The 22,032-nt window shown below is 37.8% G+C and overlaps 1 protein-coding gene across 5 annotated transcripts in view; it reads left to right on the top strand.

Annotated features, from left to right (window-relative positions):
• STXBP6 (syntaxin binding protein 6) overlaps positions 1 to 22,032 on the top strand; it is a 98,223-nt gene that overhangs the window by 22,109 nt on the left and 54,082 nt on the right. For 3 of the 5 annotated variants that reach the window (XM_059474035.1, XM_059474034.1, XM_059474036.1), the window contains exon 2: positions 14,859 to 15,044. In XM_059474035.1, coding sequence (XP_059330018.1) covers positions 14,891 to 15,044 — 154 coding nt within the window. In that variant the 5' untranslated portion in view covers positions 14,859 to 14,890. Of the gene's footprint in view, positions 1 to 10,629; positions 10,729 to 14,858; positions 15,045 to 22,032 lie in introns of all 5 variants that reach the window. The other 2 variants (XM_059474032.1, XM_059474033.1) reach the window with 1 other exon arrangement.

Genomic DNA, 22,032 nt, shown 5'->3' with positions numbered 1-22,032 from the left:
GCTGGAGAGGAGCCCTTTAGAAAAGAGTAATGCAGCAATAGGACTGTCCTGCTTTATCTTTTGCATACAAAGTAAAGCCTGATTATTTTTTTATTATGAGCAGGACGTACTGAAGGAATTAATTCATAAACAAAACATCTGTCTCTCCAGCAGTTTTTTTTGCTGGGATTGGAATGAGTCATGGGTTTGGGAACTGTGCTGGTCTCAGCGCAATGAGATCACCAGAAGACTTAAGGATTTTCACTGTGTTTTCCAGGAAGAAAAAAATATTTTGTGAAGTTAGTAAAGCTTACCCTCCTTTTACATTTGCACATGGCCACCTACTTTTATGCCTTTATGATATTGGGAACTGTCTTCCAGGAGAGCAGTTTCCTTTTATTCTCCAATAAAGCATTACAGAGACTTGGACAAGACTTTCTATACTAGTAAAAGTTAACAATCTGAATGTGATGAGAGGAAATGAAGAATGTCAGGAGTGGTAAGGAGCAGTATGTTGTTGCCAATTCAGTTTTGGCCTAAACTTATATATGGGTAAATAGCATTGTTGAGGGAAAAAAATTGAGTTGACTGACTAAAAGTAGTCCATAAATGTTTAAAAGGAAATAAGATTTTAACTGTAACTTACTTGAAAAGCAGTCTTACGGCGCTAGGAGATGGAAAATAGTCATTGAAAATGAAACTGTGTTCTTCTGCACTTGCCTTTTCTGAGGTTTTGTTTATGAAATGTTAGTTTATTTATCTAGCTAAGTTATTATTTACTTACAAGAAGAAATTGAAGTGATCAGTGCTTTGCTGCTCAGTCAAATTGAATTGACTCAGTTAATTCCTTTTAACTTTTATAGGAGCTGTAGCAGGTTTTTTAATACTGTCTAGCAAGGCTATTGTAGCTGTATTCTCTGGATTTGGTGCTGTAGCTCTTAAGGTGAGAACAGTCAATAATTTTGTTGGCAGAAATGCACACAGTCATGTTAGCGCAATCACTTTGCACTTGATCTTTCCTTCCTAACACTTTATACAATTCTATAAATTTGATTTGTATAGAAACTGATCCAGTCTCAGGCCCTTAAAAGAGTCTAGTATTTGTACCTTAGCTGCTGGATCCCACGTTTGAGGTGTTTTGTTACCGTGGTGGTCAGTGGCACTGTCTCCATGTCTCTTGCATATATTCTCACTCTGAGATTCTCTGTTTGACAATCTCATTAAGCAGTGGGCTTCTGTGCTCTATTTATTAGTAATAGGCCCTTGCATAGTTTTATTTCCTCTTCAGAGTGGAATTTTCTATGGGGGTTTGAATTTTCAAAGTTTATTTTATATATGTTAATATGTCCTAGATGCATAGAAGTTGAGGAGGAAGACTTTTGGAGCAAGAACTGTTACTTTTATCCTTGGCAAGGCTATTAGGGCACAGGACTGAACTGCTTCTTGACAGTCTTTGACATTTTCTTATCTCGCCAGCCCCTGCCATAGCTGTAGCCCAGCATGGTGAAGCCCAGTCCTGGATTTCACCATGCACACTGACACTCTATGGAATGGCCTGTGAGAACCACCTTCAGTGCTTCTGAGGGGAGAGGCTTGGCTTCCACTAGCACAGGAGTTTCTGTAGTAAAAGAAACATCTTCCTCAGTGCTTGAGAGGAGACTTGTGGAGGCTGAACAAAATGACAAGATACGTACTCCCAGTGCAATGTGCTTCTCTTCTGATGGCATCGTAGCATTTTGAGAAGTGGAGCTTTGTCCCTCCCCTTTTTATCATAACCTATGTTATTTCTGTTATTTAATAAATTATTATAAATAACTTACTTATGTTATTAGTTTGTTTCCTCTGGTAGAGTTTGGGTTCTTTCTGCCTCTGCTCAGAGATGATTATGTTATGTGGGTAAAAGAAGTTTTACCCTTTTGTCTGGAATGTGGAGACATCTTTGTTAATCTCTTGTGGTAAAGTAGTTTGTTACTCTGTCACTTGCCAAATGCTTCTTAATCAAGGTCTTGTGCTTGGAGTTATACTTGATTTTTACTGGTGTTTCAACAGATATTCTCTGTGTCCCATCTATTCTTCACCAGAAGCTGGGATTGCTCTGAAGTTTCTTGACTGTAACTGTACCCATACTGTTTGAAAAAAAATGTATTTGTTTCACATACATCCTACCTTCCTTGTACCTGTGCTCATGGTGCCTATCTGGATAGCTAGTGCTTTAAGGCAGATGTAGTAAGCCTTTTGTTTATTATGTACTTAATGTTGGCAAAGTGCTGTTTTCAGTGTGGATCAACAAGCCACAGAAATAAGCCTCAATGTCAGTTTCTCAAAGTACATTGTTTGTCTTAATAAGTTCCTATATACCTTAAACATGCAAGCATATTTTAGGTGTTGGAAGTTGTAAATGTGTCTTGTGAATTTAAAGCCACCTGTGTAAGTTCTTAAGCTTCTTTGACTGTTGCGTTAGCCATTATGAAATGAATATGTTTGAAGTAAATTGTAAGAGTGATTAAGTCTAATGAATGGCCAAGTATCAGGTTATAAAGTCATGCTTATTTACCTACTGACTATGTGAAATGAAAAGTAAAGGGTAAAGTGAAGCTTGATTGAATCATTCATGTTATTAGATTAACCATTCTCTTTTAATGTACCTGATTTCTAGATGGGTGATTTTGAGGAGTTACAAGTCTGGAGATAATGCTACTGATACCATTTATGAATTTTATGGGTTTTGTTGTTACTATGTCTGCAAAATATATGAAAGGAAAAACCTATAGCAAAAACACCACTTGATTTAACATAAGATGTACTTAAAATTTTTTCTGGGTGCTGTATGTAAGCAGTTAATTACTGAATTATGGAACTGCATTTAACTACTTACATTGATTGTTGGATTACAAAGACAAAGTAGTTTAATAGCTTTTAATGAAGTGTGGTGTTAGGATTAGTAGGGGTTGTGGATCCTGTTGAGTAAAGAAAGAAAAAGATAAAAACTGCAGATGAGTCTGTAAGTTCATTGTAACAGGATGTATTATTGTCTCTGAAATGGAGTCAGGATTCAAAAATAATAAATTCTAAGAATGTAATTTTAGGGCTTGGTTCTAAAGGAATGTGCAGAGATGAGGGTAAGGTTTGAAGAATGAATTAACCCAGTGAACTGTAGATTACTGCCAAGAGTAGTGCATATTCCTTCCACAGTCTCACTGTTTTGATACTAATGTGCAGCTGCAAATTTTAGTATTGGTTGAGTGTTCTAATGAATCAGGAAAATACTGGGAGATGAAGGATGTTGACCCCTTTATTTGGTAACATCCCACAGTTTATCTGGCATAAGCCACTACTGAAAAACTTCTTTTGGTTGAGGACAGGACTAGATTTTTTTCTCTGAGAAACAGTATTCTTATCTGTAACTGGAAATTTCTGTCCTTGAGCAATTGTATGAGTTGCTACTATTGTGTAGTGGTGGTTAGGCTTTGCATAGGAGGAAGATTTTCATAAGGCTGTTTATTGTAGAAAAAGAGTGATTTGAGATAAACACATCTGTATCTACATGAATTTGTTTTGTAGGCTGCACACCACAGCAAGGCCTATGTGGCTGTCAGTTGTTTTCCCTTACCTTGTATTCAGATGTCTTAGTTAAAGATGGAATATATTTCTTCCTGTTGTTGGCGCAGAATGTATTTATGGAGTAAAAATCATAATTCTGTATGGAATTTGTGCTTATTTTTTTGGTTGGATGCCATTTTATCTAGGGGTTTGGCCATGTAAAATATGATGTGGGCTGTATGAAGTTGATTTTGGCACAGAATTGTTGCAGAGAATTTGTTGCTGTAGACCTTGTGAGTTACTATACATACTAATCTCATAGGGGAAAATTGAAAATGCCACTCAATTTTAAAATGTGTATTTATCAATCAAGTGTGCATTTGGTGCTAAAATTACCTTTTCATAAGCCTGTGGAGATATACTGAGAGATTATATTATTTCAGGGTCCATAGCTGTGCCTGCTCTTTAGAGACTGCATAAATTATTCATTGCAAAGTGGTGGTTGACATTTAAGTTGGAAGGGTGTCTGATACATTGATTGAGCTGGTGTCTTCTGGGATTTGTCTGAAGGAAGACATACATTGTATATTTTGTCATGGTTTTTGTTTGGCTTATTTTTTTTTAAACAGCCCGCTTACTTTGACATGTGAAATTGGTAGATGTCTGGTGCCTGTAAGTCTAAGATCTGTGTGCAATAAGCATGGAACCTCTCCTAAATGTATGAAGTGAATGACACAGGGAGTTTGTGTTGAATTGTCTTGCTGCATCCCCATTCCCTGGACAGGATGCTTCTTAGCAAATGTAGGTGTTACTCCTTCATCCACCTTCTCACACCCTCATGTTGCATTGTCTTAGTTTCAGGCATGCAGAACAGACATGATTCTCCTAATGTTTTCACTTCAAATAAAGGCATTCCAGTCTCTTCCTTGGCAAACTATAAAAAAACATAATAGAAATAGAGAAGGATGTTTTTCGTTTGCTTGGGCTGTCTAGGTTACCATAATTCTTTCATCCTTCACTGTGCTGTTATACTGTTGCTCTCAGAATTTAGTGTAGAACTGGAAAATTTCGCTGTGTGTTTTACAGGTATCCCATACATTGATTAATACCACACTGATCTGTAAGAGATACTAATCTAAAACTTAATGGTATGTCCGCATCCATAAACCTGATGAAACCTTCCCCTACCTCAAGAAGTTCCTACTTGTTCCCTGCAAGGAACAAGTACTTTTATTTTGAAAGAAGACTGTCTTCTTCCCAAGAGGCTATCACTTGACAAAATTTCTGCATTGCCATGTTTGATGGAAACTTTCTAGCTATTAAAATAAAACAATTCTGCCACTGATCACTGATTGGAAATTACCATGAAAATAATTAAGGAGAACTTACTTGAGAGGAGATGAGAAAAGCCAGTAGTTTCCTTTCTAGGTTTTTCTCAGCTTTCTCTAAGATTGAACAGGTCAGTCCTCAAACCCAAACAACCAAAGATAAAAACCCCCACAAAACTCCATAAATTTAAATGTGCAAGGTCTGTTTGCAGTTATGGTTTTCTTAAATAGATTCTGCCAGGAGAGCAGAGCTAAGTATCAAACATAGTGGGGGCTAGAAGCTGTGGATGACACTTTAATCATTTCTGAGCTGATAACATCCCTTGAGCAAAACACTGGATCAGACCATTTTATTTTTGTTCGTAATTTCTTAAGTTTGCAGAACACTCTGCAATTTTGCAAGCCTTGTTGAACTCACCCATTTTGAAGTGACTGATCCTTGTAACTGCTGGAAGATTCTTGGAAAGAAGTATGCAGCATGTCAGAAATGTGTTCAGGTTGTGTTTTTTGCCAGAAAGAAAAACTATTTATTTAACTGCTGCAAAGTATCAGCACATGGCCAACAGATGGTTTACTACTTTTACAGTGTTTGTTTTCCCTCAAGAAAAACATTCATGTAGTAGGTCATAGAGGTGTGTCTGCTCTTACAGATATCTTAATGTCCCCAGAACTGCATACATTTCATTCTTAAAAGCATTATGCATTTTGCTAGTAAGTTATTCTTCTTAGGCATTTGGAGTGATTGATAAAACCCCACTATTTATATTTACCAAGGAATGTTGATTCACCTTAGATGGATGAAATGAAATGCTTTAATACCTCGATGTTATCTTTTATTGTCTAGTCCCAATGTATTACTATGCTTTTGTACTTTTCCTCAGCATTAAAGTAAAAAAAGGAACTTTTTCTTTTTTTTTTTCTGGTGTGGGTGTTGCAGGTTGCAGTTTAGAAAATTGAAAATATATAGCTTGAAAGGCCTGACTTTGTTCCCTCCTTCTCTTTTGGGATATTTAATTTAATGGATGACTGCAACTTGTACCAATATCAGTTATGTGAGGAGGAATGGAAATGGAACTGGGAGGATTTGTAAAACCTGATTTCAGAGTGTACTGAATTATACTAGTTGGAGAAAGCAAATGGTAAGAGTACTATGTGCCAGCCGTCAGTTCAAACAGTTTTGTGGATTTTTATATTTTTTTTCTTTAAAACACCTTCAGCTGATGCTGTAGGAATAACCTGTCTCTCTGGCAGCCTGTACACTAAATTATGAATCCATTTAATGTGCTTTTTCAGTTATGAGTACTTAATAAGTCAGAATCTGGTTCCTGTGAAATGTCTTGACAGAGTAGGTGATGTGAGTTAGTGTGTTGTAGTTATGGGCGCTATACTGCAGTAATAGCATTGCATCATTTGTTTTGTATATTCCTATAGGCAACAGTTCTGATAGCTGTGTAACAGAGACAAACTTTTAACATGACTTTTGCTGCCTCTCTGTTTAAGCCAACAAATAATGGAGTCAGTATACCAAGAAGTTGTATACTATCTTGAGCCCCATTTTTTTCTTTTCAAGAAGACCCATATGAGCTCCTGTTTTAGCACTTTTTAGTAAGCTTGGTTCTTTGTAGCAAGTTTTGATTTTGAAAAATTTTGTCTAGATTGGCTCCATGCCATGTCTTCTGTCAGTGATTTCAATATTTGATGAAAGTACATGACGTTTTGGGTTCTTCTCTCTTTAAAGCACAGTTTCATGATCCTTGTAAACTAACACTGCTGGTGGCCCGTGGGAGCCCCAATCTCACCACCTGCACTTCATTCCTGTGTGCTGACACAGAGCTGTGGAGTGCACTGTATCAGGGAGCTTGATCTGAGTAAAACCAAAAGAAATCACTATTTTTTAAAGATAGCTTAAAACTGGATTAATTCTCGTCTAGTTCAGTGCACTACCACAGAAGCATTTATGCTGTCATAAGGAAGAGAAGTACAAAAGGAAATAAGTAATTTCTGCCAGTACAAGTGCTTGTGGTGGTCATAAGTTCAATGAGAAACAACACAAACTACTAAAAGAAGCTGTGCATGTTCTAAACTACAGCCCTTTCAACTAGTTCTCCTTTCCTTGAGGAACATGGCTGCTCCTTCTCACCAGTATCCTTTAATTTCATTTTTAGTGATTTTTCTTTGCCAAAATACAGACAAACAATTGAACAAGCAATAATAGCTCAAATGCAACTTCAGATCAGTTGATTTGGGTTTGTGATAAAAGTATTAGGCCACGTGAATAAGTTGGAGCTGGTTTAATGGTGTCTCTGATGCTGTCTCATGTGATATTAGTCACATTGGATTAACTAAGGAAATTGAGTTCACATGAAAGTAGCATAAGATGTAGAAACAAATGATTTAGACATGTATTCTAAGGTGTTGGTATCTTTCTAGTTCTTACTGGAGGAGCAAAAGAAAGCTGTGTTATGTCTCAAACCCTTTTAACTGTGCCAAGTGATGGCACACAGAATGTATCTCCTGACTTTTGGTGGGTGTCAATCTAGAGAACTGCAAGTGTTAAAAGACAGAATTGGACTATAAAACTGTTGTGCAGTAGGATAAATAGCCTTAAAGCAGTAAATACAAAAATCCCCTGTTAAGTTGGAATAATTAGTTATTCAGGTGTCAAATGTCTTTTTTTTTTTCCTTTCCCACAAACAGATTGAAGAACATGGTAGATGTTGAAGTGAAGCTCTTGTGTTTTGCTGACTATTTATGGCAGTAGCTGTGTAAGGCAGTAGCTCACTCCTTATAGGAGTCTGTAAATCTCGAGTTGGTAGGGGCCCATAAGGGCCACTAAGTTCAACTCCTTTCTCCTCACAGGGCTATCTAAAACTGAACCATGTGATAAGGGCATTGTCCAGATGCTCCCTGAACTCTGATAGGCTTGGTAAGGTGGCCATTTACCTGGGGAGCCTGTTCCGAAGACACAACAAATAGTTCTTTCACTTGACTCTGGTACCGTCAATGAAGCTGTGAGTCCAGACTTAAGGATTGCATTTCAGAAAAGATCTAGGGTAAAGGGAAAAGGCCTAGAGAGGTGAGGTGTTTGGAGGAAGAAATCTGTGAGGAATGGCAGAAGAAACTGTGGCAGTTCCTCCTGCAAATGAAAGTCTAGGGCTGGATGTAATAATTGGTCTTAAGATGTAAGCACTTCTGAAAGGTCATAAGAATGAAGCTAACCTCTTAAGACTACGATGTGCAATGTTGTTATGCAAAAGTAGTAGTTCTTACTGTTGTGAATGTCCCAGTGTCCTGAGGGCAAGTTTCTAGAAATGCAAATCTCGTCTCTCTGTGGCTTTGTTATAACATCTGGTAGTTCCTAAATTTCTTGGTGAATCTGTGTGATTAAAAATGTTCCTGTTAAAAAAGGATGACTCTAGCACAGGCTTCCAAGAAGTTCCTGACTGACTTTTGGTAGACAGTTTTGTAGATTGCGGGGTGCTGTTTAATGTGGTGTTGTCCATCTTTATTTTCAAATTCTTACATTCTTGAAATAATAATGACTTTCAGATTGTGGGATTCTTGCAAGGAGAATCTGAGTTGGGTCTCTCTCTAACTGTTGCTCTTTACTCAGAAAGACCTGGAGAGGGCTGTACCTCCTCTACAGAGATGCCTTTGCCTCCCTGGGGCAACTCGCAGAAACACCTCCTGCTTTTCATGCCAGTTCCAGGGGAAGGCACATTTAGGGAACACAGCTGCTTTTGGCAGTTAAGAAAATGCTGAAAGGATCAGCGTCCATTGATTCTTGCATTATTATTTTATTAATTTCTTATGAATATAGTCTCGATCCAGAATGCTGTGAAAACATAAGCAGAAATTAATTTTGATTTGCTGCAGTTCTTCAATATATATTTGTTTTCTGCACACCTGTTTAAAATAATCTACTAACAGCCTGCAGCTATTCACACACAGAATCACAGTATAGAAATGTTATGTCTTACATTTGAGTTGGATTTTTCCCAGATTGCAGTATTTTACATTCTTTTCAGTATTACATCAATTTTTGAACTGGAATCTATGATACTGTTTACTAGGACCTTAGCTTCTAGATGTGGAATTGATGTTTTCTTTTCAGAACATGATATATGACGTGGAATATACAGTAACCCGTCCCTCAGTATGTTTCTGGTGCCTTATGTCACCTCCTACTTAATTTTCTGTACCATTTAGAAACAGTTTAGGGGCACAGTCTCAAAAGAATGAAGTGATACTGCATCTTCTGCTTTTGCTGCATTTGCCATGAGGAAGGTATTACTTACCATGATGGTCTGTGTATGTATTTCACTCAGCAGAGCAGAGTGCAGAAATGAAAGCAGCTGCTCTGCCTTCCACATCCAAGTGGGACTGGTTCTCATTTGCCCATTTATGGGATTTCTGTGATGTCCCTGATAATCTGTCTTTGTAAGGAGATGTTTGGGTTTTTTGTGAGGTGATAGAGGAGGGTGTACCAAACTTTTAGGTTTTTTTTTTTTTTTTAAGATTGTGTTACAGATTGAATAAACTCAAAAGTACCTTCCTTTTTTTTACTGTCTCTTTATAAATATGCATTCCATTCAGAGCTCTTTATCTCTTTAAATCTGTAGGTCCATACTACTTGCACAGAATCCAAATCAACTTCTCTTGTAATGAAAGGTTTTAGGAAATGCCCAGGGCCTCAGGCTGCCTGCCTCAGGTGAAGAAATGTGTTGAGCATTGAGGCATTTACTGCTTCTGTCTGACTGTAAGATCCTATTAATGTGCACTTCTCCTCTCCAATTTTTTTTTCCTTCACCAAAACCATCACATGTTCTCAGGCCACATAATATGGTAGTCAGTATAGTCTTTCATGGTTTTTTTTCTTATTCTAGGAGCTTTTGAGAAATTCAGTGATTCAAGCAAGGCTTCTGGAAGGTTTCAGTAAACAATGCTGCAAAATTCCCGTAATCAAACAATGTCTTGATTAAAAACAAAGTTAAGGCTTGTATTTCAAATTTACAGTAAATTCTGCCATGTGTTGGTCTTGGATTAGGTGGGCTATGTTATAAACCTTCATTTAGAAGACAGAAAGAAGTTACTGCTTTAGCATGTGAGATTCAAGTTTTGTGTTCAGGAGCTGCTGCTCTCTGAAGTCTGCCTATGTCCTATTCAGCTTGATTGGGCAGTTTATTTTGTAATTACATATGTAAGTGAAAACACATTTCTTGTTTCTAGTTTGAACTGCTACAAATACAGTTCTAATTTAATGATTTTCATATTTTAAAATTAATACATTATTGAAATGAACCAGTCTTAGTTGAGAAGTTATTTGGAAAAATAAATTGGAAATGTGACAGCCTACAAATAACTCTGGAGAATGGTTGAGGCTTTCTCAGTAAATACTTCTAAAAGTCGTAAACCTGTGTTAATGGGAAGTAATGAAATTTTTCTGGCTGCTGCAGTGGCTGCTGCTATTGTCCTAATTCAAATAAATATCTTTCAAGCAAAGTTAGATTTGAAAATAGGATGACAGAAGATGATCTGATTTATTTATGATCAAGCATTTTAAAGATTTTACCTTGACTGTTTTGGAATAAGGTTGGTCAACTGATTTGATCCCTGTATGCAGAGCTAATTAAACTTGGTGTTATTCCTCTACGATAAAATTACAATTAATAAATGTATTGCAAACCAACTTTCAAAACTTGTGTGCTTTAATATTTGTTCTTTGAAGATTTATAAATAAATTTCCTTGGGTTTTAAATGTGGTTTTTTTGCTTTTTTTCAGAATTGTACTAGCTATTTGTTTGAGATGACAGCAAATACAGGATTTTGATGACCTGTAATATTCAAAGTAGTTTAAACACTTCCAGCAAGTAAATACCAGGCAAGTATCACAATAGCAAAAGCCGTTCTTTTGGCAACAGTGTGTCTTGCAATTATTTCCTTAAGTAAATGTCATCTTTCAGGATAGTTGCTTTATTAAAAGCAGATTTGAGTGCTTGCTAGAGTTACTGTTCCAAGAATAGTTGGTTGCTCAGATGATTTCTCACTGCAGGCAGCATTTCAGTGGTTAGCCTGTCCTGTGAGCCCTTCCCTGTTTGTGATTAAACTGAAGATCCTTAAAAACAGCCAGGTTTAGCATACTGAACATTTTTTTCCTTTCTTTTTGAAACCTTTATGTCCTTTTCCAGCTCTTGCTTTGTATTGTAATTTACTCCTATTTGAATTCTGAATCTTGAGGATTAATTTCCTTTCTGCATACCTATACCCTCAACAAAGATACTGTAAATCCCCTTTTTTCCACTTATTTGCATAGAGTCCTATGAAACATGTGGGTGTAAAGATAAATTAGCCATTTGCTGGCTGTGTGCCTGAAAACAGTCTGAGATTCTGGCTGACCAGAAAACTGTCCAGCTTTTTTTTTGTTACTGAACACGTGGGATGCATTAAGGATTCAGCTTCATTATCTTGGTTTTATTAGTCTTCTTTTTAAGAAATTGCCTTTAATTGTTGCCCCCTCACATACTTCTAGAGGAATAGTCAGCTGTTCACAGAGGGAGCTTTTAGTGATAGAAATATAGTGGAGAAGAACTGTAGTAGAGAAAGATGTGAGAAGATGCAAATGAGCAGCGCATTGCAGGCACTTTTTCAAATCCACACAGGAATCTTTCCTCTCTGTGTTTCTTCTTTGTGCTGGGGCCACAGTGTAAATGCTGACATTCTGTTCCATAATGCTATAGTAGATGGAGTGAAAAATTGCAGAAGAAAAAGGGGGTCTTTGTTTAGCCTAAAGCATCAGTATAATAATTTGAGTGGAAGTAAATATGTGGAACAAAGCATGTGAGGTAGGAAATGTGGTCTCTTTCTGAACTGTTAGGTTTACTGGAACATTTAAATCCCCCTTTACCTCAGAGGGGACAATGCTGCAAGCAGTAATGCACTGTCTGAGAGTGCTCAGAGATCCTCCAACAAAGTTTCTTTAAGGATTTTATTTTGTATTTGAGTACAAATGGGAGGAAAAAATTTTTGTTCCAGTGCATGAGTTCATAGGGGCCTTGAGTGGAAACTGCTGATGGTTTGAATTTGTCCTGGAATGTGCACCAAGAGAAAACATAATTGTGCAAAGAAATATGCATATACAACATAAAGTTGTGCATGTACAGGCAGGGGTTTGGTTTTGATTTTTTTTTTGAGGAAAAGAGGGATTTTGTTGGAGAATAGGAAAAAATGCGACTTAATAGTGTTCCTTGAGGAAGTGTATTTTTTTTTTTTTTTAAGTAAAACTGCCAGATTTTTTAAGTAAAACTGCCAGAGAGTATTATCTCCACTTGTGAAAACAGGGAGCATTGGAAGGCTTTACTAATTTAAACAGACGTCTTCTGCATACCTCTACTAGTGCATAGGTGAAGGTTGCTTATTTGAATTCAGCTGCTGATTTTTTGACCTATGAAAAACAACTTCATCTAAACTATATTGACATCTCAATCTCAGAAGTCTGTTTGTACACAGGCACAGTTAGTTATTTTCTTCTTTAAATAAATGGGCTTTTGTGGTTTGTGTTAGTGTCAGTTTTCACATCAGATTTGGCAGCTGTGTCAAGTACGCTCTGTGTTAGATTAATTGTTTGAATATGGCTTCTGAAGCTGTTGTGAGCCCAAGTTCCGGGAACAGAAGGATCAAGATCACAGTCTCTGAAGTCAGGAGTCCACACTTTAGTTGGAGGTTCCAGTTACAGTGCAGGTATCTGCTGTGTCTGTGTACAGCTGCTGGTAAATGTATACAAACCAGCTTAATGTCAAAGCCAGTGGCAGCATGCAGCAATAAACCACTAACATTTTGTGATACTGTAGGTAAGAAAAACTTGCATTACCTGAGTAATCTTTAAAGTCATATTTTATTTTACAGTCCGTGACCATTAAGAAAATTTCTGAAAACATCTATTCAGCAACTCAGTTGCAGAATTAACAGCATCAAATCATTGCAATCTGGAAAGCACTTTTTCAGTTGAATGTCACTTGAGTGTCTTTTAACCTGACAGTACTTCTGTGTGTTTTCCCAAAAAGCTAATCATTGAAAATTCTTTAGGCACATGAAAGTCTGGGTTTTGCAAAGATTATCAGTCTCTAGTTCAGTCAGGAGGAGGTCTGTGTGTTTAAATCCATTGTTGTTAACAGTGGCCTTGAATTAAAAAAAGAAAAAAAATTAACCCAAAACTAATTGCAGTGTTCCAACAGTTTAAATGCTGGTATGATGTACTCTGCAAATATTTCTATAACACAGAAAAAGAGAGAAGTATGTGATGAATGTGAAACCAACACATTTTCTTTCAGAACTTTTTTCTAAGTAACTGCCATGTAAGTTTATTCTTTTGATTCTGTTGTCATGTGAATATATTCATTTTAAAGGATAGGTAACTAAGATGTTGGGGTTTACAAGATCACAGCTTGTCAGGAGCTGTGCATTCTTTGATCCCTTGAAATTGGTCTGGATTTTTCTTTTGATGGAGAAAATTTTTAAATCCAATTCACTCTTTTAAAGGTTCATGTAAAATGGCACAGGATTCTGTTTGCATCCCAAAATTAGCAGGTGATGAATTAAGTTTGGACTAAGTTGTGCTGTCTCATATGTAGTTTTTTTTTTAATTTTCTCATTTTTTTAAGATAAGGGAATGTCATAAGTAGTGACAACAAAACGTTGAGACTGAAAGTGTTAAGGCAATTACCTTGCTGATAGTATGTGCACAAAAAATAATGGATCTGTGGCTCTATTGGGTTCATAATCTAATTTGACTGTAGTTTATTGACATTTATTTTAAATTATGGCAAATATCAAATGATCCCACAGGCAGAATTATCAGGTAGTTCAGACCTGAGTATAATCATCTTCATAGTAAGGATGTCAAAAAGATCTGTCAGCTTGAAAGTTTTAGTAATACAGAAATGTGTAAATTAATGTATGTGCATTGGAGTGCCATTACATTGGGACAATTAAAGGTGTGATTCAACAGTTTCTGTGAATGGGGGCCTGTGTGTGTGTTATCAGTGCAGAACCAGTGGGAGTTACAGCTTGCACAAAGAACCTGTTAATGTTGCCTCTCAGTTCTCCCTCCTTTAGAGGGAGGCTCTCCAGGCTGTGGTGAGGTTTGTTTTTTGGGATGTACATGACTAAGCAGCTTCCCTCCTCCCTCCCTGTTCTCTACAATATTTTTTTCCTATATGAATGTGTATGTCTCTCCTGAGACAAACGTCTCTCTTAAATCAACTTTGCTGTTTTGTTACGAAACACATAGAGGAACTGACCTGGGTCAAAATGACACAGCCCAAAAGTAGAGGTGTGGTTGTGTCTGTGTTGATGCCCATGGTGTCTCTGACACTGTTTCCTGTGCAGTTGCCCAGTCAGTAATTCCAGAGCTGAGGGGATGAGGTGCTGAAGCGGCAAGAGCTGTGCAATCAGGTGCTGTCACCAGGAGCAGTGCTCCCGAAGGAACAGTCTCACCAAGTCTGAAGCTGTCTCTGTGCTCTGTGAACGTGACTTTTGTGCCAGCACAACCACGGTGCTCCTTCCCTAAGCCCTTGCAGAGCTTTCCCTGTGTATGTGGGACACAGATCTGAGTTTCCCTCAGTTATCAGAGGGGGAATTAATGAAGCTTTTATGCTGCATGAAGTTAAACAGGGTGTTTCTCTGAGAAGATTTTGCAACATACTGAAGTGCTAGTGCTTCTGCCCAAAATCAGCTAAGCTTGTATGAGCAAATTTAAGAAGTGTGGAGAACTTCAGTGAAGACACTTAAATACTTTGAATATTCTGCCTTTACAAATAGGAAATTATTTTCTAAATTCTTTGAGGCATTAAAAACTTTCTTTGAAGGTCAGAGTTTTTAATGCCTGAGTAAGTAGATTTTGATATAACTTAATAGTTTCTAATATTGTGGACTTTGATACAACTTGAGAGTTTCTAATATTGTTTTATATTTATGATTTTATATTTTATTTTTATTTATGATTTTTATTTTTAGAGAGCACCAGTCTGCTATACTTGTGATCTACGATGAATGCTAAATCTGCAATCAGCAAAGAGATTTTTGCCCCACATGATGAAAGGATGCTGGGAGCTGTTCAAGTGAAAAGAAGAACAAAAAAAAAGATTCCTTTTCTAGCTACTGGGGGTCAGGGTGAATATTTAACATACATATGCCTGTCAGGTAAGTTTAATGACTTTTGACATCCAGTTATTTCTTTAGGTTTATCTTTGATTAACTGAGCAACTGTTGTCTGTAGCCATAAGGAGCTGGATTGTTCGAATCTTCATAGTGTAATGAGAGAATTGTAGCACTTGTACCTTTTGTCTTGAGGAACCACATGCTCTAGGCTGTTCATATTTATGTACTATAATAAATTGAACAGGCGGTTTCATTGCTTAAGAACCCCTAGGTGTTCTCACAGCACAGCTGCAGAGTATGAACAAATAGAATATTCAGTAACAGTCTTTCCTTAGCCAGATTAAGATATTTCTTAGAAAGATGAACTTTTCAGGATATTGAAGTGATATACAATGTAATTTTTTATGCCATGTTTCAATGACTGCCAGCTGAGTGTGTGTGAGTACCTTTGGTATTTACGATGATTTAGTCACTTATGTTTTTAGGCATATCAGTTGCTCCCTTTGTGTGTGTGCATCTTGCTGGAAGTACAGCTAGTGGCCAAAAGCAATGTGACTCTCAGAAAAGTACAATTATGTTTGAACTAAATGAGAGCTTCATGAATCTTTCAAATTGTGGTGTTATTTTTTTAAATAATGTTAAAACTTTCAAAGCACAGGAGCTAAAACTCAGTGACTCTACTACTGTTCTATCACATCGCACATCTACCCAAAAAGTGTACATTTACTGAATGTTGTTGAGATGTATTCAGATACATATGTACAAATACTTCTGTTAAAATACAAGCTGCAGAGGAATTCCACACACATGCCGTGGTCAACGAGACAAAACAGAGGACCTTTCATTTACAGCTGAGTATTCTGCTTGTCATTGTAGGATCATAGAATATCCCGAGTTGGAAGTGACCCACAAGGGTCATCAAGGCCAACTCCTGGCCCTGCATTTTGGTAAACCCAAAAATGGCACCATGTGTCTGAAAGCATTTCCAAATGCTTTGTGAACTGTGCCAGGCTTGGTGCTGTGACCAGTTCCCTGGGGGCCCTGTTCAAGGGCTTGAACACCCTCTGAATAAAGAGCACTTCTCTGATACCCAGCCAAAGCCTTCCCTTATAGAGTTTCATGCTATTTCCTCAGGTCCTATCAGTGCCCATGAGAGTGAAGAGATCAATGTGTGACCCTCTGTTTCCCCTTCTGAGGAAGCTGTAGACCACAGTGAGGCCTTCCCTCAGTCTCTTATTTTCTAGGCTGAGCAAGCCAAGTGACCTCAGCCATTCTCCCCACATAGAGAACTTCAAGGAAGGATTTAAAAATTTATTCCCCTAGGCTGTTCCATAGACTTGTGGTTGGAATACTCTGTGTTAATGTAAGAACTGCATGCTTCAGTCTTCTCAAGGTGTAGAGGAAACCAATCTAGGCCTTTGAACTCTTAAAGAAATGTTCAAATCATTAATGTTTTTAAGCAAAGCTAAACTCTTCTTTTGGCAGTCATATTTTTCAAATGTCAGTCCAGTTTCTTTTTCTTAAGTCTTCTTGTAAAGAGCAATCACATTCTGTGCAGTAAGTTTTGGGATACACAGGTGTTTGATACCCATGTTCATGATTAAAGGTTAGAGATGTTCTCTATGCTTACAATTTTCTGTAGGCTAAATATTCTATGGATGGATTTTTTTGTCTTTTATTTTTTGTTATTTGATATTCTGTAAAACTTAGCCCTCCTTCTGCTTCCCCACCCCATATTCACATATATCAGTCAACATGGATTTTAAGACAGTGAATGGTCTTAAATGCATTTATTGTTTTACTGCCACAACATATTATGAGTAGGGAAGAAATAGTGGATGTCCTGACTTAAGCAGAGTTTGCAACTCATGATAAGGAGAAGCATTCAGGATCTAAATAAAATTACTTTGTGGCAGACACTGAAAAGCTGCATATTGATAGTGCAAGAACCCTCACATATGGCTCACTATTCATGGTGTTTTGCACTGATCTGAGACCAGGTTTCCTCATATACATTTATAGTTTATACTATGAGAGTACAGTATGATTGGTAATATCAATAGGCAACAAAGTGACATGGGAGAGGACTGCCTGGCTGTGTTTGATGTCACATTCCAAAGAGCCTGCTCAGCAAGATTATGCAATTCAGTAGGGTCAAGTGCAGTTATGTATGTAGTCTAGAATCATCAAAGGTGCAAAACCACGCATTGGGGAGCCAGTGATTCTGCCACTGTGTAAAAGAAATCGTGATGGGGATAAACTGTGAGTTTTGCCTGTTCCTAATGGCTGTGAAGTAACAATGCTTTTAGTTGTAGCACATTGCAACAGAAAAAGTTTCTGCTTAGTAGGGCTAAGTTAATGTAGTCATGGCAATTTAGCTGTGCCCCAAAGGTTCCAAGATGGATTGTATCTTGGGACAGCAGAATATACCTGATTACCTTCCTTTTTTGATGTAATGTGAGGCAGTGTACAGTGTACACTGTGAAGCAGTCAAAATGGTGGCTACCTCTGAATTTGTATTTACATTTCAGGCAACATTTCATGTGCTTTAGTGCTGAGTGTTGCAACCTCTTCCCTGGAAATGCCTTTATCAGCCTTTGACTCTTGTCCCAGGTTTGCTATGTATTAGGTAAACAAAGTGACCGGAATATCTCTGTGTTCATAGTTTTCTTGGACTTATTCAGTTTGGCCTTTGCTGAAAGGAATTTGATAATTTACTCTTTAGAACAGAATTTGACAGTTGAAAGAATAGAAACTGACTCCTTATATCCTTAGGGGATATAAATATAAAACATCATGTCTAGTTGTAGTTTCATCCAAGATATGGTACAGAAAATGAAACATCAGCCACTGTGACAGCTACTTCTATTTGATGCTCACTTTGAAACTGAGAAATTACACAAATTGTTATAACCAGAGTTGAATGTTTGCCTTTCAGTGTTGAACTGAATTTTGGTGTTGAAAAGACATTTTATCATAGTTGTTTATTTGAATTTCTGGAAGCGTGGATAGAGATGCTGAGCAGGGAGAATGCCTTTAGCCTCAGAGATGGGCCAGTGAACCTTTAAAAGAATCAAATATTGAGCAGCACAAGATGGAGAGTAAGGAAGATTCTTCTTTAGTATTGGTATTTGAAGTATGTACTGGGTTTTTTGATTGTACAATATTGAATACTGAGATGTTAGAAGTAAACATTAATGCTTGAAAGAGGCATAGATAAAGCCTGTAATCTGAAACTTATTGAGCTAAGAAAGCTGTAGCAAGATTGAGCTAAGAAAGCTGTAGCAAGATTGCTTGATAGCCTGGTGGTAGCCAAGCAGCTGGGTTACCTGCAGCTTTCAAGCCTAGTGTTGGAGCTAGCCAAGTTAAACTGGCAAACAGAGCCAAGACTTTAAGGAGTTATTTAGCTGAAGAAGAACAAGAAAGGAGTAGACAGATGGGAAACACAGAGGTGGGGTGGCTGTAGGCAGAACAGAGAAAATGAACACTGGGATTTTTGTAATGTAAAAGAGGATTTAACACAGAGAAAAGACAAGAAATTCAAAGCTGAAAGTGGATATTTATCACCTCCTCCACACTAGCAGACCTAGTGAGAGTTATTGGATCAGGTCTAAGTTTTAATTTTGTCGTCATTGTCTTATGTAATTGAAACATAATTGTTTAAAATAGTTCTTAGCCTTATTTAGAATTCTGAATTAAGGATAAAATGCTTAAACGGTCACTTAGAAATATAGGTCATTGGCCTACTTGCCAATGGCTGGTATTTTCCCTTCTGTTTAAATGTTGTGAGAATTTTACTTCAGTGTTCATCATATTGACTTTCAATCTGACCCACTTAGATGTCAGATTCCATTGTGTATTTGAATATTTATACAAAAAAGGTCATGACTGACATAAGAGAATTGGTCAGCCCAGAAGGGCACACCAGCCAAATGATGGTCTGGTCTTCTGCAAGCTCTGACCTGGACAGCTGTTTGCAGACAGCTGCAGGCCAGTTGTGGTGCTTTGCCCAGCCCCATGGACCCAGACTGGATCATGCTGGACATCTGGGCACAGACTGGGATGTTCAGCAAGGACTGAACAAAGTCCAATGCAAGTTTCATATTGTGTTTTGTTGTGAAAATTTAATTTTTTAAAAACAAACAAGCTTCTTTCTTCACTATCTTATCTTGGTAATGGCTTCTTTAAGGTGAAGGTTTGATAGTTCGGATATTTGTAGGGCAAATAATGTCTAGCTCCTCTTGCTGTGTGTTCAGTGACCTAAATTTACTGCTTTAAACTGGCCATAAGTTGGATAATGGAAAGCACTGATGTTTTTCAAATTGTTGCACAGTGTGGTTACATTCATTATATTCATGTACGGTATTATGTGTGTCTAAATAAATATATATTAAATGTACACATACAGCATATAACTTCTAGTGCTAATATTAACAAAACATAATTGTCTTCATCTACTTATAATAAATTATTATGATACTGACTATAGTTCTTAACCAAGACTCTCTTCCTTCCTTTGTCAGAACATATTTTGTCTTTGTTAGGTACTTCTGGTATTTTAGCTCCAAGGTTCCCATGAGGAATTTTATAAGGTCAAATATCAGTTGCTCATAATTTTAAAGAGATTTTAAAATCCTTTCTTAAGGGTCTTTGAAAAACAAGATTGGTGCATTTTGAGTGGAAGCCAGATTAACCTTCTCTTCTTCATTATTGATTTTTCTGTATATATTGAAATAGAAGAGAAAATGATGAACTACTTTGGAGGGTAGGATGCATTTATTGATTGTATCCTTAATATGTCTTGATGCTCTGATCCCTCCTGATTCTGAGTTGTCCAACGTAATATAACCAGTCCTTTTCCACAAGAATTTTGTGTAGGAGGGCATCTTTTTACAGCAACACTACAGAATTATGTATTTGAAAGCATTTAGTCTTAAGATTTGTGTGTTTTGGTTTGCTTTCTTTTTTTCTCTTTTTAAGGTGGAGGAGGAATGTATGTGTGTTCCTGTGCATCCTCCCAATACCCTACTTGAGCTTATTCACATGTAGGAAATATTTTCTAAATGGCAAGCTGAAGACGTGGTTATGTGTCTGCTGTTCAGCACTTTTTTTTCCCCCTCAAATTCCTTCAGAATGATAAAGCTTAGCAGTTTACTGTGCATCAGTATTGTTCCCCAGAGCTCAGTATTGCACCCAGTCCTAATTAATATCTTAATTTATCATCTGGATGAGGTGATCAGGTGCATCCTCAGACAGATTACAGACTACACCAAGCTGGGCAGGAGTGTTGATCATCTGGAGGGCAGGAAGGCTCTGCAGAGGGATCTGGGCAGGCTGGATCAATGAGCCAAGGCCAGTGGTATGAGAGTCAACAAAGTTCCAGATCCTGGAGCACAAGAGCCCCAGGCAGCACTACAGGCTGGAGACAGAGCAGCTGGGAAGATGTCATGTGGAAAAGGATCTAGGAGGGCTGGTCAACAGCTGGAGGAACATGTTCCGGTGTGTGGCCAAGAAGGTCAATGGCATCCAGATCTGTATCAGCAACCGTGGGGGCAGCAGGACCAGGGCAGTCCCTCTGTACTCGGCATTTCTGAGGCTGCGCCTGAAGTCCTGTGTTCAGTTCTGGGCCTGTCGCTACAAGGAAGACTTTGAGGTGCTGGAGCATGTCCAGAGAGGGGGATAATGGAGCTGGGGAAGGTTCTAGAGGGTAATTCCTTTGTGAGGCAGCCGAGGGAATTGGGGTTGTTTAAGCTGGAGAAAAGGATGCTCAGGGAAGATGTTACTGTGGCTGCCTGAAAGGAGGTTGTAACAAGGTGGGGGTCAGCCTCTTCTCCCAGGTAACCAGTGATAAGACAAGAAAATGGCCTCAAGTTATGCCAGAGAGGTTCAGGCTGGACATCAGGAGGAACTTCTTCACAGTGGAGCTTCTTAAACATTGGAATGGACTGCTCAGGGTGGTGGTGGAGTTACCATCCCTGGAGGTGTTCAAGAGAAACGACTGGATGTGGCACGTAGTGCCATGGCATATCTGACATGGTGATGTTCAGTCAAAAGTTGGACTTAATGATCTGAGGTGTTCTCCAAGCTAAATGATTCTGTGACTCTCTGAGCCGTTTTAAAAAAATGTGTCAATACACAGAATTTCTGTTACTAATGTTGCTTTCAATTCTATTCAGAATACACAGAATTTCTGTTACTAATGTTGCTTTCAATTCTATTCTGACTTGGTCTCTTGAAATTGTTTTTCCTTCCACCTCAATCCGACATAAACTCCTTGAAAAGATTTCCAAAATCTCAAATGAGAAATCTTGGAAAAATGAGAAAGGAAAAAATGTGAGCAAAACAAAGACATTGAAAACAAAGACATTGGAAAATGTGAGGCATCAGATCTGTTTATTCAGTCGTATGTAAATTTGCAATAATTAAAAGGAATAAATTCAATATTCATAAATATAAAGCCAGTTTTGATGCAACAAGATTTATGCATAAAACAAATTGGTTGTAAAACTGTAGACTGGAAGTTGTACAGTGAGAGCTGCTTGTTGCCTCATTCATCATAAAAGAAGCTTGATGATATTATTAGTTGGACTTTGTGGGCATTTTCATGGAGGTATGCAAAAATTACTACATGAAGTAGTTATGTTGCAGACTCCCTCACTCATCTCCGTGTTCCAAAGAGAAAGGGGGCTGTGTAGAGCTTTATCCATTTATTGTAATTACTTGTGCTGGGTAGGTTTGTATTCCTCAAGAGCTGGCAGCACCTTACTTCAGTGGTGATGATGTATTTCAGTGCCATGTTTTGCCCAGAACGTGGCAGATGCTTGCATCAAGTTTAATGCCAGGTTAAAATGTTTGAATGTCATGATGTCTTTTGAAACAGTTTGTTCACTCTTGGTCCAAGTGAGGCTTTTGGCAGGGTTTGGTGCTATCTTGTATGTGATAAAAATGCAGAGCTGGAAAGTAAGGCTGTACTTAACAAATGTTCATGGTAGCTGTCCCTTCAAGTTGGAGTACAGCAACCATGCACATA

This window comes from Ammospiza nelsoni, chromosome 6, assembly GCF_027579445.1.
Source record: "Ammospiza nelsoni isolate bAmmNel1 chromosome 6, bAmmNel1.pri, whole genome shotgun sequence".
Classification (NCBI taxonomy): Eukaryota; Metazoa; Chordata; class Aves; order Passeriformes; family Passerellidae; genus Ammospiza; species Ammospiza nelsoni.
The sequence above is the reverse complement of the archived record's forward strand: the minus strand, read 5'-3'. Positions and strand labels throughout refer to the sequence as shown.